This window comes from Myotis nattereri, assembly GCF_964212035.1.
Source record: "Myotis nattereri genome assembly, chromosome: 10".
NCBI lineage: Eukaryota > Metazoa > Chordata > Mammalia > Chiroptera > Vespertilionidae > Myotis > Myotis nattereri.
The window spans coordinates 51,589,663-51,603,160 of NC_138085.1; the positions used below are offsets into that span (position 1 = coordinate 51,589,663).

The 13,498-nt window shown below is 36.9% G+C and overlaps 2 protein-coding genes across 12 annotated transcripts in view; one reads left to right on the forward strand and one right to left on the reverse strand.

The window, feature by feature from the left end:
* Positions 1-859, forward strand: part of FANCL (FA complementation group L) — a 59,234-nt gene extending 58,375 nt beyond the window's left edge. For all 3 annotated transcript variants that reach the window (XM_081101649.1, XM_081101650.1, XM_081101648.1), the window contains 2 exons: positions 7-78; positions 438-859. In XM_081101649.1, the coding sequence (XP_080957775.1) occupies positions 7-78; positions 438-473 (108 nt within the window). In that variant the 3' untranslated portion in view covers positions 474-859. The remainder of the gene's footprint in view (positions 1-6; positions 79-437) is intronic.
* Positions 1-13,498, reverse strand: part of VRK2 (VRK serine/threonine kinase 2) — a 79,564-nt gene that overhangs the window by 4,682 nt on the left and 61,384 nt on the right. For 2 of the 9 annotated variants that reach the window (XR_013996556.1, XR_013996557.1), the window contains 4 exons: positions 12,615-12,781; positions 6,779-6,940; positions 3,640-3,673; positions 696-885 (listed from right to left, as the gene is read on the reverse strand). Coding sequence is in view for 6 of the 9 variants with exons in the window: in XM_081101642.1 (XP_080957768.1) it covers positions 544-885; positions 6,779-6,940; positions 12,615-12,781 (671 nt within the window). In the remaining 3 variants the exon portion in view is untranslated. Of the gene's footprint in view, positions 1-33; positions 886-3,639; positions 3,674-6,778; positions 6,941-11,768; positions 12,782-13,498 lie in introns of those variants that run through there. The other 7 variants (XM_081101646.1, XM_081101644.1, XM_081101642.1 and 4 more) reach the window with 5 other exon arrangements.

Sequence of the window (13,498 nt, forward strand, 5' to 3'; positions counted from 1 at the left end):
CTCCAGTGGTTGAGAGGACTACAGACTAGTAGACAGAGTTTTAACATTTTATTTGGTGAATGTCCATATTGTAGTAAGGTAAGCAATTAATCACATTTCATAAAATATTCTTAGCAGTTAGTTATGTGTTTTAGAAGGTATCTTTATATCAGCTTTTCTAAAACTTTTTGAGATATAACTTATGTATTTAAAAAAGCAAAGTTTCTGTAAGATAAATTGTCCCTATAAATAAAATTTTAATTTTCAAACTGCTCCTTTGATCCAAAGAGGTAATCCCTCTTTTTTGGAATAACCTTTTTAAATTTTCTGGGTGATCTGCAACTTCAGAAAAGTATTTTCCAAACTGTATCATGACATCATTTCTTGTATAAAGCAATTTTTTTTTTTAGAATGTTCACACATTTGTTTTGTTAAAATGTATTCCTTTTTTTTTTTAGCCAATTACCTTGAAAATGTCTGGAAGGAAGCCCTAAAATGAGAATGTAACATTTCTGTGAAGAACTGAAACTTTAAAAGCTATCAAAAGGATTTTGTTGGATATCTTCAGAGAAAATATAAAGCAAGACCCACTAACATCAAAAGTAAAAGAATGATGAAGCCATAATAATATACATCTGCTTTTGTCTCTTCACTAAGGGTAAACTGGGAAATTGCAGACCAAAATCCTGTAGAACTTAAGTCTGTGACTTCCATACCAGCTGTGGAAGTGCACGTGTACCAAGATGGACATCTGGACTTGTTGAATATATCTGGACGGGTAAAATCTTGATGGGGTTCATAAAATGAGTTTTGGAACTGCATAAAGCTCTCTTTTTGTGGAGAACTTTTTACTTCATTCAAAAATTCTTGCAACTCACAATATTTTTGTCTTCTCCTTGTGCTTTCCTATGGAAAAAGACATATATAGTGTGTTAGATCTGAGTTATCCAGTATTTGTTTTGTGTACTCATGCTAAATAAGCTTTTTTGTCTTTATTTTTACCTGAGAAGTTTTTGGTTTTTTTTTAGATCCTGGATTTTAGGAGTTTGTAAAGTACTTACCAGCATCAAACAGTCAAATCTGGTTAATTTTATTGGTTCTTTTAAACCAGTAAGTAAACTATCTCTTAACTTACAATCCAAAAATAAGACAGAATATAAAAACTGAATTTTTTGGCAAGACAAAAAAACAGATTTAATCTTATATATGTCAGATAATTATTAATGACCAAAAAGCTTTCTAATAACATAGTGATTCTAGGGGAGCAAGATGGCTGTCCAGCCACCTGATACTGCAGCCTCCAGAGGAGGCTGACACCTTCCCATAACAGACCTCAAGAAGACACCTGGTTAAAGTCCTTGTTTGTCCACAAAGTTGATCTAGGAAAAGATGCTCACTCTTATCTCCCAACAAAAAAGGAAACGACCAGTCTGTCTTTACAGTGTTAAACCTGAATGCCTAAAAGTATACAATAAACTTTGTCAAGAGGTGTGTGGCCCAAGATAAACCCAAGGACTTGGAACATATGGTATGGTGAGCAGGATACTAACTTTAAACTACTCTAACAAAGTCACACTAATGCAGTTTTCCTAAAGTTCTGTCAGCTTAAAGGCAAAATAAATAGTTATTTCATTGGACTAATAATATATTTTGTTCCACACACAAAAATATGACATCAAATATTTTATAAAGGCTAAGACCAACTGGTAAGCTAACTTAAGCAGCAGCCTATATAATAAAAGCCTAATATGTAAATTGATGGAACAACCTGTGGAATAACCGGTCACTATGATGTGCACTGACCACCAGAGGGCAGACGCTCAGTGCAGGAGCTGCCCGTAGGCCCCTGGCTGGCCAAGGCGTGTGCCAGTGGGGCCCCCAATTGCCCCACCGGTCACACCACGGATTGGCCCTGATCGCCAGCCAGGCCTAGGGACCCTACCTGTGCATGAATTTCGTGCACCAGGCCTCTAGTCTATATATAACTTACTTATCTGTGGAAGTGGATGCTATTCCCATCTAGATGGAGAATAGAAGTCAAGCTACTAAACGTGTATATCCTATACATCTCTTTAAGCAACAACAAATGATATCAAATGGGAAAGTACTCATAAAGGACTTCACTTTGAGAGATCTGATTGGTGGAGTCTATGGCATTGCTTAGAAAAGTGTGGCTTACTGCCTAGCTGTCTGAATTGTGCATAAAGTTTTACTGGAACACAGCCTCACCCATTTTTTATGTATTATCTATGGCTGCTTTTACACTGTAATGACAGAGCTGAATTGTTGTGATATGACTGGACCTTAAGGATAAAATATGTACCACCTGGCCCCTGATCTAACATTAAAAAGCATACAAGTCATTTTGAGATCTTGCTAAGATACAGATCTCATTCAGGAGGTGTGAGATGTGACCTTAGTTTCTGTGTTCCTAAGAAGCACTCCAGGTGATGCCAGTGCAGCTAGATGGCATAACACACTTTGAGTAGCATGGGCTTTAGGTATGCAACAATTCTGCCAGGGCAGGCGTTCTCAACCTGGGAAAATTTTGTCCCACAGGGACATTCAGCAATTTGTGAAGATATTTTGGGTTGTCACAACTGGGAAGAGGTACTATTGCATCTACTGGTTAAAGGCCAGGGATAGCGGCCTACAATGTACAGAACAGCCCCTTACAGCATATATCCTCGCCCAATATGCCAAAAGTGATGCTATCAAACTGCATTATGAGCAACCCTTCTAGTTTTGGCCATGAGTAATGGATATTGACCAGATTTCCCCTCCTGCTGTGAAATCCCATGAAATAAATACAACAATCAAGTTGGACAAAATACAGGTACCAACTTATTAGGCTACAACTTAAGATGACTTTTACCATAGGGAAGCCTATAAAAGTTTAAACAGAAGTCAGGACATGATCAAGTTGAACTACCAATAAATTAACTGCCCGCCAGGACAAAATTCAAAACTCTTTAATAAAGTCTGGACTCTCAAGAACTTAGCATCCAGAATGTTCAATAAAACTTTACTAAACATAAGAAGCAGGAAATTTTGACCCATAACTAGGAGAAAGAAATAGAGTCAGATATGAGACAGATGGCAGAATTATCAAACAAGAATAAAACATCTACATAAATATGTGCAAAGACTTAAAGGAAAAATTAAGCATAATTAGTGAACAGATGGGGGACTCAGCAGAGAAATAGAAAATATAATGCACTTGTAGAACTGAAAAATATGACATGAAAACATTGTCAAATCAGCTCTTAAATCTAGCAAATCAATGAGACCCAGCAAAACAATATCCAAACTGAAATACAGCAATATAAAAACATGATTTGATAAATGAACAAAGCTTCAGTTATCTGTTAGGAAAGGTAAAACAATCTCATCTGCATATACTTGGCTATTAGAAGGAGAAATTAAGAGGGATTAAGGCAGGAAACAAAGAAATCATAGCTGAAACTTTTTCAATTTGATGACAAATAAATCCAATGATAAAAGAAGCTCAATCAGCCCAAGCAGAATAAATACAAGACAGCCATCCCCCCACCCCCCCCAAAAAAGGTGAGAAGCAAATCTAAAAGCAGGATCAATAAGAATATAATCACTAACTTCTTATAAGAAAAACAACATGGAAACATCTTTAAGATTCCATACCCAATGAAGCCTTCAAAATGAAAATGAGCAGCATCTGTTAATAGACAAGACAGAGTAAGAGCATTCTAAGTGAAACATCCTGCGAACTGCAACTAAAGACTGGACAAAAAGAAACTAACAGAACATTGTGAAAGTTGCACAATGGAAAACAGACTGGATAGAGTCTCAGGACATGAAGTAACAACCATGAGTCTCTCACCCCAAGCTCCCTCTTTTTGGATCCTATATATCCCAGCATGGCCATATAGCAGCCTGCAATCTGAAAACAATATGCACAGACCAAAGAAGGTTCAGAAATCTCTAAGCAATGGACTTGAGGAGTGGCAGGTTTACAGGAGAGAACCCTTTGACTTTACCTGTTCTATTCTAGGTGAAAACCATAAAAAGCTGTGCCTCTCCCACTTCCCACCTTACACCATAAACATGATTGATTTGAGATGGTTCACAGACCCAAACATGAAACCTAAAACAATAAGCCTTCTAAATATATAAATATAGCAAAGTTACTTTGTGACCTTAAAGTAGACAAAAGTTTCATTACCAAAAAAAAATTGTAAAGCAAAAAACTGGTTAATTGAACTTTAACAAATACCGCCTGGCTGGTGTGGTTCAGTGGTTGAGCATCAACATATGAACCAGGAGTTTGAGGATCAATTCCGATTCAGGGTACATGCCCTGGTTGAGGGCTTGATCCCTAGTAGGATGCAGCCGGTCAATGAATCTCTCTCATCATTGATGTTTCTATCTCCTTCTCCCTTCCTTAGAAATCAATAAAGATATATTTTAAAATAACAAATAGCTTCTTATCAAAAACACTATTCAGTGACTGATAGCTGTCAGAGGGGAGGGGAAAGAGAGGGAGTGGATGAAAGAAGGGGAAGGGATTAGCCAAAGAACATATATGCATAACCCATAGACATAACAGAGTGAAGGGGGTTGGTTGAAGGTGGGCAAATGGGGGGAGGCATCTCTAATGGTGTTAACAATTAAAAAGAGAGACGGCTAATAGGCAGGCTGCACACTAAGGAGACGACACCCACAATACAGACAGAGGACAGGAGACTGTGTGAAATATATAAGGAATTCTTTTTTTTTTTTTAAATATATTTTATTGATTTTTTTTTAAGAGAGGAAGGGAGAGAGATAGAGTTAGAAACATCGATGAGAGAGAAACATCGATCAGCTGCCTCCTGCACATCCCCCACTGGGGAAGTGCCCATAAGCCAGGTACATGCCCTTGACCGGAATCGAACCCGGTACCCTTCAGTCCGCAGGCTGACGCTCTATCCACTGAGCCAAACCGGTTTCGGCTATATAAGGAATTCTTACAACGTAATAATATAAAGACAACTAAATAAAAAGGATCAAAACACTTGGAAAGGCATTTAACAAAAAAGATTTATGAATGAGCACTTGGCACATGAAAAGGTGCTCAAAATTACTAGTCATCAGGAAAGTGATAATTAGAATCACCATGAGATGCTAATATACACATGTTGGAATGGCTAAAATAAAAGATAACACCAGATGTTAGGGAAGACGGAAATCTTGTGCATTACTGGGAGAAGTATAAAGTGGGAACCATTTTTTAGCTTTTCGTAAAGCTGAATATGCATCTGATATGAAACCCAGCAGTTTCACCTCTGAGGAAAAACAAAACATGTCCATTGGGCTTGTGTCAGAATATTTATAGCAACTATACTTGGGGTGGCTAGAGCCAGGGAGCCCAACTGTCCATTAATAAGAGAATGAATTATGGGAATTATGATATAGTTAATCAAGTACTACTCAACAAGAAAAAGAGCAAATTACTAATACATGCAACAGTATAGATAAATCTCAAAAAGCATGCTGAGTGAACGAAGCCAGACACAAAAGTGCACACTGTATGACTACATGTATGTGAAATTCTAGAAAAGGCAAAACTAATCCATTGAAGAGAATCAGAATGTCGAAACAGTGGTTTCTCGGAGGTGAAAGGACTGACTGAGAAAGGGAACAAAAACTTTCTGGAGTGATAAAATGTACACACACATCACACTGCCATCCAATGAAAATGAATCAGTTTCTAAGCTTGGAACCTGGGCATCGATCTTTTTACAGCCCCTCTCTCTCCCATACAGTTAATTCTGGTACACAGTAAGGGTTGAAAAAGAGCACCCAAGAATATTTTGTCACCAAGCAGAATTTTCTAATTATACAAGTGGGAACTGTAAGATATGACCATTTGAAGTAGATGTCTTTACAATTAAAAAATTGGTGCTGTTATTATTCTGTAACAGAATAAATGCAAAAACTTCCTATTAGTATTATAAAAGCATATCTCTCTCTGGATAAGTTTGTATGCTTACTAGCTGGAAATGAAATGTCTAACTAGTATGCTTCTAATTTTTGCCTTGTCTCCCAAGAAGTTCAAATCCAACTTTAATGCTCAGTTTACTGATTAACATCCCAACTGCCTGATATACCAATTTGGGGGGAAGGGGTGAGATGTAGAAAGTGGGGGAGTTAAGCTATTCTATTTCACATTTGGGAAAATGATCGTGTACAAATCAGATAACATTGGCCCTTCTGAAAAAAAAATGTTCACTGCAGATATAAATACACTGTACTCGTCAAAAAGTTTAGATTAGGAAAGACATTGGCTGTTGGCTGAGTGAGTCGTCTGCTAAAGTTGAGTCACTATCCAACCAAATGATCAAATGATGTAGAAAGTACATCATTTTAAAATGCAACCGTACTGACAGAGGAACACTTCACTTACAGTTGATTATAAGGGTTAGACTGGAGGAACCAATGTAAAAGTATGGAATATGTTAAGAGTCCCTAATGGATCATAGATGGCATAAAAATTTAAGTGCACTTCATTACATTCTTAGGCTAAAGGAAGAAATCAGATCTGTAGGCAAATGTATTCACTGTCATTCTTTTCTCTGGTAACTGGTGTTGGCTGCTTTGATTTTATCTGCTGGATAGGACATTTACTGTCCCTTCTCATTTAACAAAACTATACAACCTTGGCCTCCAGAAGAAAATAAAACATCTTTATTCCCAAAGGGCATATTCTAATGTAATGCCTTAGTTATGAAATCATAGCAAAGGTATGCAATAAGGAGAAAGAATCAAAAACACTTCTCACCTGCGCTGTTTCTTTGTTCAGCAATCCAATCCGCTCCTCCTCTTTCTGAACTCTTCTCCCTGTTGCCGAGGGCTCAGCACTTCTCTCACGGTGGACACTTTTTTCTGTTAACCGATTTTGCATCTGATTGACTTGCTTTGTTGCAGCCTTTTGCGAGTCAACCTGTTGATTTAGAGTGATAACAGGTAATGAAAACTTTTGACACCTAAAAAAATGCATTTACATCCAGATTCTTGAAAATTCTAAACTTGCCAAAATTTGGAAAAAAAAAAAGGAATAGAGAGGAAACCAACAAATGGACGTTATAGAAAAAATCCAGTAGTTGGCAAGATCCTGACCCTTTCTCATCAGTAGGACAAGACCAATTAAAATTAGTTTCTCTGTTGTGCACTCTTTGGAAATTACCTCTGCAGATAACTTGCTTATTGAAAACAGCATTTTTTTACAGAAAACTGTCACATTTAAAACGGCACATGAATTCATTATTAACCTTTGCTGGGAATGGATCCAGAATATCTTTTTAGTTTAAACTCCTAATTAGAATCTTCGTTTTCTATCACTGAAGGGAGCCTAATTAATGTGAATGTGTAAGAGGAGCTTATGATGTTGCCTACTTTTTTATACAGGTAATTTAACCTTTACGCATATGAATAACAGTTCATGTCATCTAATCCTGTGTACCAGGATCAGAGGTTAAGTTCTACAACCAACTTGCTTCTAAGGTTTCTTTTTCACACTCTGGCGTTATCTGGGGGATGACTGACTCTTAATAACCCTGAAGTAGACAGGGAAATGGAAGCGCAGATCCCTCAGTACAGCTGGAGGATTGAAAGCCACGGTGAAGATCCTTATGTGAAGTATTTGTACGGCAGCTTCATGTTTATAGCAGCTGAAAGCACAGTCACCTTTTTTCATGGGTTAAGCAGAGGGCAGGAGATAGGACAGTACAAGGGGAAATAACGGAGTAGCCAGTGCCAAAATAGAGAATGAATTACACTGGCTGGGCAAGCAGAGCCTTAATTTGTAGTCTCTCAATTTCTAGCTTGTATTGCCAAGTGTGGTCACTCTTTCCCTTTAAAATATGCTGGTGTTTTGTGGCTAGGTCTAAGTTATCACAACATCATTCTTTTTGGCTAATCCTCACCTGAGGATATTTTTTCCCACTGATTTTTAGAGAGAGAGGAAGGGAGGGGGAGACACAGGGACATTGATATGAGAGAGACATTGATTGTTTGTTTCTCGCACACGCTAGGGGATTGAGCCTGCCACCGAGGTATGTGCCCTTGACCTGAATCAAACCCATGACCTTTCAGTCTGAGGGCTGACAATCAACCACTGAGCAACAGGCTAGGGCACATCATTCTTTATTCATCCCTCCTCTCAGATCCCAGCTTCTCAAAGGACAGCAAAGCTACTGCCTGTCAGTAACCTGGAAATTGAAATTGCTTCCTAATCACTTAGGGGTTCTTTATTTCCAACACTCAAATCTCCCACACTACTGGGGAAATTCGTGTGTATCCACCTCCTGAGCCACTTTTCCTTCTTGGTAATAAATGCTCATCATAGCACTAGTGTGAAACAAGGAGTTTCCCAAGGCTGCTGTGCGCAGTTTTATCCTAATAAAACACTGGCTTGCCAATCATCACGAAAATGTGTGTTCTGTGGTATAAAGGATTAGATGAGAATATATATTGAGTTTTTTTAGTGTCTCCTGTATGCTAGGCACCGTAGGTCTGACAGTTGTTGTTCTGGGAGCCTCTGATGTGCAAATATTTGGTCCAAGAGATTCAATTCTCCGTGAGGCTGGATCTGCTGTCGGTTGGATGATTAGGCTGTCCCGCCATGGGACACCTCTACCTAATAAAATGATAGCCAGTTTATGCAAAAGTTCTCTTTCTAGGGAAAGTTTTAAAATGGTAAGAATGAAGTGGGATGATTAAGTAAACATTTTTCTCTAAGTTATAAAAATACAGAAAACACTCGGCATCCCACATAATCTAGAGATACTATCCAAATGTGTGTCATTTTGAGAAAGTGGCTATTCAAACAAGGTACTTTTTACTTAAATTTCCACAAGTACTTCTCACTGTGCTACAAAATCAGGAATACTTTGGGACCCTTAAAATTTCATACACCACAAATGTGCTTATAATGGAGAATTTATATTTTATTCTTCTCACATACGGAAAATAAACATGAAGACAAGCTTAATAGAATTACTTTGAGAATTAAAGCTCAAGGAAGAATTTTGTGAACATTTAAGCTCAGTACAAAAATTACCATTGCCAGTAATAAGTCACTCCTAGCTTTGCTGTAGGAACCTCCAATTTAGGGTGAATGTAGGAACAAACTTTTACTGAAATATGGTTAGCCTGAACATTCTAACACTGACACCTACTCCGCTGCGTAGGTGAAGCATTTAGGGAGAATGGGTGGCTCCTGATGCCCAGGTGTCTATACTCTGAAACTACGGATTCAGGTATCATCTTAAGGAAGGAGATACTAACAGACTGATAAAAGGATCCACTACACTGGCTCCTGAAGCAACCGCTTACTCAAGGGTTGAATTGGGACTTCAATAACGCTGGTTTTTCAATTTGGCTTTAGCGTTCTCCTCTGGGAATTCTAGAGCTTTAGCTCACCTCAGTAAGCATTCTTACTGAAATATGGTTTCCTTCAGTGAGTTGTGGACATTAAATCCCAGTGGATGGCATAAACAGACTGGTGTAGGCCTGATGATAGATTCTTCTAATTTGTCAGTGCTACCTCAGGAGCCGTCAGCACTACTAGCGGGTGATTTCAGCTACACACACCATCATCTTGATTGAGGCAAATACCCCCAAAGATTTGCTTTTCAGGAAAAAATATCAACGTCTCTACTATCTTGACATAAATTCATTCCCACTTTAACTTCAGTAACAGAATTTGAGGACTTTAGGAAGAAGGCTCAGTTTATAGGGAACAGTTTATGATACCTAGTAAAACCTAGTATTGAAAAAATACTTCATTTTTCTTTTGTAAAAAGATGTTTGCTGAGGTTCATATGGTGATGTGCAATTTTCTAATACCTAACCAAAACATATTTTTAAGAATTCTAAATTGAAAAGGCACAGCCATTTATTATACTGAGGGAAATAACATTTTAAACAAACATATCTCTCCTTTGAATACTGAGTGGTAGAAACATTTTATTCATCTAATGGTACATGTTTTTTGGTCCACTGGCTTATTTTTAAGTACCTTTATCTAAAAAGTACAAGTCTAAAGTTCATTCACTAGTTTGTTACATAACTAAAGTGATCCATGTGTAGATTATTAAGTAATGTTTTTAAGGAAATTTTAAGAGGATTCTGACTAAAAAAGAAATCTGGGGCCATTCATTAATATTCACTTTGGACTTAAAATTACATTTGTTATGGAAACGATCAATTACGGAAACTATCTTATGCTGTATCAGGCAAAGGGGTGAAGTATAGGGCAGTTTATATTGTCATACTTGGCTTTTGGACTTTTTCAAGTTTGGTTTTTTAAGCATCACAAAATCTAAGTTTTAAAAATAAAAATTAAGGTGTAGCCACATATAGTGAACCTATATTTTATACTATAATTAAATATATTTGTATACTTAAAATATTAGAGAAATGTCATTATCCAATAAATATTGACATACTGTGAAATATATCCCCAAATCATCATACTTTATATATAATGAGGCTGATCATATTGTTAACAGAAATTAAGGTGTTAAGAATGTTATTCTTTTTTTAAAATTTATCCTTATTGTTCAAAGTCTTACAGATGTCTCTTTGTTTTTCCCAATGACCCCTCCACCCCGAAGCTCCCAGGTCTTCACACTCTATTGTCTGTGTTCAAGGGCTATACATTTATGCATGTAAGTTCCTTGGTTAATCATTGCCCACCCACCCACCCCACCCCTGCCTCATTCTTCAAGTTTTAGTTTTACTAAGTGCTCTCATCAAAAGAAAAGAGTAGCTGGGTTGGGGTGACTCAGTGGTTGAGCTTTGACCCATGAACTAGGAGATCCTGGTTCGATTCCTGGTCAGAGCACATTCCCAGGTTGCGGGCTCAATCCCTAGTATGGGCATGCAGGAGGCAGCGGATCAGTGATTCTCTCTCAACATTGCTGTTTCTCTGTCTGTCCCTTCCTCTCTGAAATCAATAAAAATATATTATAAAATAAAGAGTAAAACATTTTTGATTGAGGCTCATTGGAAAAACTGTTTTATGTTCTAGTCTCTGGATATTAAAATGGTTTCACAGTATCAGAATTTGATGAAAAAAAAATTCTGGTGAATAATTAAAATTTTATATCAGAGGATATAGCTATCTTTTTAAAATGGCTTTTTTATATTTCAATTAAGTTTATGAAACTAAAAAACTACAAAAAAGGGGAAAACACTACTTAAATTGGTGTAGATTAAATGGTGACCATTATTGCAAGGGAAATACTATGTCAAGGAAATGCTCTTTGTTTTGTTGCAAAAGTGATAAAAACACAAAAGTCAATAAAACTGTTGAAATAAGTCTCAGTAATTACCAAGATCAAAATCCAGTGGCTTTTTATTAAACATGAACTTTTGTTCTGCCTTCTGCAATAAGTAAATAGTGCTGACAATTGGTTTGTGAGGCACTTGCTACAATAAAATGTAATTGTATCATGAGAGAAAGGTGACAATCAGGAGATCATGAAAAAATTACATATTCTCACTGGTAGTTAATTAGCCATGCAAAACCTCCTCAAACAGATATTCTCTTCTATTAGGAATGATTACTATGCAGGCCTACAGATGTCAATACCACAGTCATTCAAATACTTCTTTCCCTACTAATTGAAGGTTGTAAAGCTCTGGTGTCAAGGTTTTGCTTCCAAAGAGCTAATTTATGACTAGAAGGATATTTTATGTCTTCAGTTGCAGCAGCTACAAAATTCAGCAAATCAGAACCATCTGTGCTCAGATACTTGACTCACCGTTCATCCAGCAGCATATCAGTCACGTTAGTTTGCATCCTGCATTCTTGGCTCATGAACACTTGCGATGATCCAAAGTTCATAAGAAATATTAAAAATGAATGGCATCCTGACCCTGCTTTATTATACATGCATGAGGGGAGAAAAAGCCCTCCTATATATATATTTTTTGCATGTGGATGGGTGGCAAGGGAGAAATGGCCGTTTAGTAACCTGTCCAGTCATGTTGCTGACATCAGTCTCAGGTTTCCCCACCCTCTTAAAAAATATTTTGTCCTAATTATTTTGTATTGTTTCAAATTTAATTATTTTTCAAGTTCTAATTCTTTTTTTTAAGTTGGCACGAGGGAGTCAGAAAACGGCAGAGTAAAGGAAGGGATATAACTTTTTTAAATTGACTTTTAAAAAAAGAATTGCTTCTATATATTGAAATATCAGCAAATACAAATAATCTGCTTAAATCTAAGAATATTATTATTGCCACCAAATTATGGCCAACTTGGTCTGCAAAAACAGAGGGAAATAACTAAAGAAAATCTGAAGAAAAGCAGCAAATAAAGGTTCTCATGAATGAAGTCAGAGTCGACTTAACCTAGTCGCATCTCCATGCCGACAGTGACCGCGTGCTTCTTTACTAGTACACAACAGACCACAGATCCTACCATGTTTCTGTAAGAAACAATATGCCGAACTTTCAACAAAATTGCCTGGAGCTAGTTAGTGGAAATAGGAATTAAATATAATAAGAACCTGGGTTGTCAAACTCACCTGAAACTTGAAGCAATCTCACTTGGAAGCAAGCTTCACGGGAGGTAATCATAAGATCCCAGGGACTATGGTACTTACTTTTCGATAGTCCGCAGTACGCACATTTGCACTCTCTCCTTTCGTGGAAAAGTCCAATGGTCCTAAAGGGATTCCACCTGGGTTCAGAATTTTCTTGAGCATTTGATAGTCTGGCTTTTCATCATATGCTAAATTATGAGCACATGCCAAATATTGGGCTATTTCATCTGTGAAGTATTAAATTTTTTACATGTCATTCATAATCGGCAAAGGAATGTCAAGACACCAGTATCCTCAAAATCTTTCTTTCTTTCTTACACACATACAAACACACACACATCCTAAAGAAACTAAGAATGAACAATTCAATGAAAAGCACTTTTTAAATGATATCCAAAAATGACTGAAATATATTGACCTATAGATTGACAAGATGAGAGAAACTAATTTTTTAAATATATTTTTGTATATACAGGATGTTCCCCCCTAAAATGTATACACTCTTTAACAGCTTACTGCTCAATTTTGAAAATAAAATGTACTTAAATAAATACTGCCTTTATCATTATCCAAAGTGTGTGTATACATTTTGGGGGGGAACACCCTATATTTACTAAATCACTAATCAAAGAAAGAAAACTTTTTGTATTATAGTGGTTTTGATTTATGGGGTGCAAGTACTAAGAACTACCTGAGTAATATGATAATTTTATTTTATGTTGAGGTTTTAAAAAATCACTTAAAAACAATTAACTTACTATAAACCTCCTTACTTCAAAGGGAAAAAATGATTCCAAATTTTAATTAAGGCTTTGATTTTGAGATTATAACAGTTCATTGAATTGTACGTGTTCAGCCGTGACTGACTGTAGAATTCGCCAAACCTCCATACCTGGCGAGCCCAGCACCTCCCCGTCGCAGCCTTCCTGATTTAATGCAGAAGG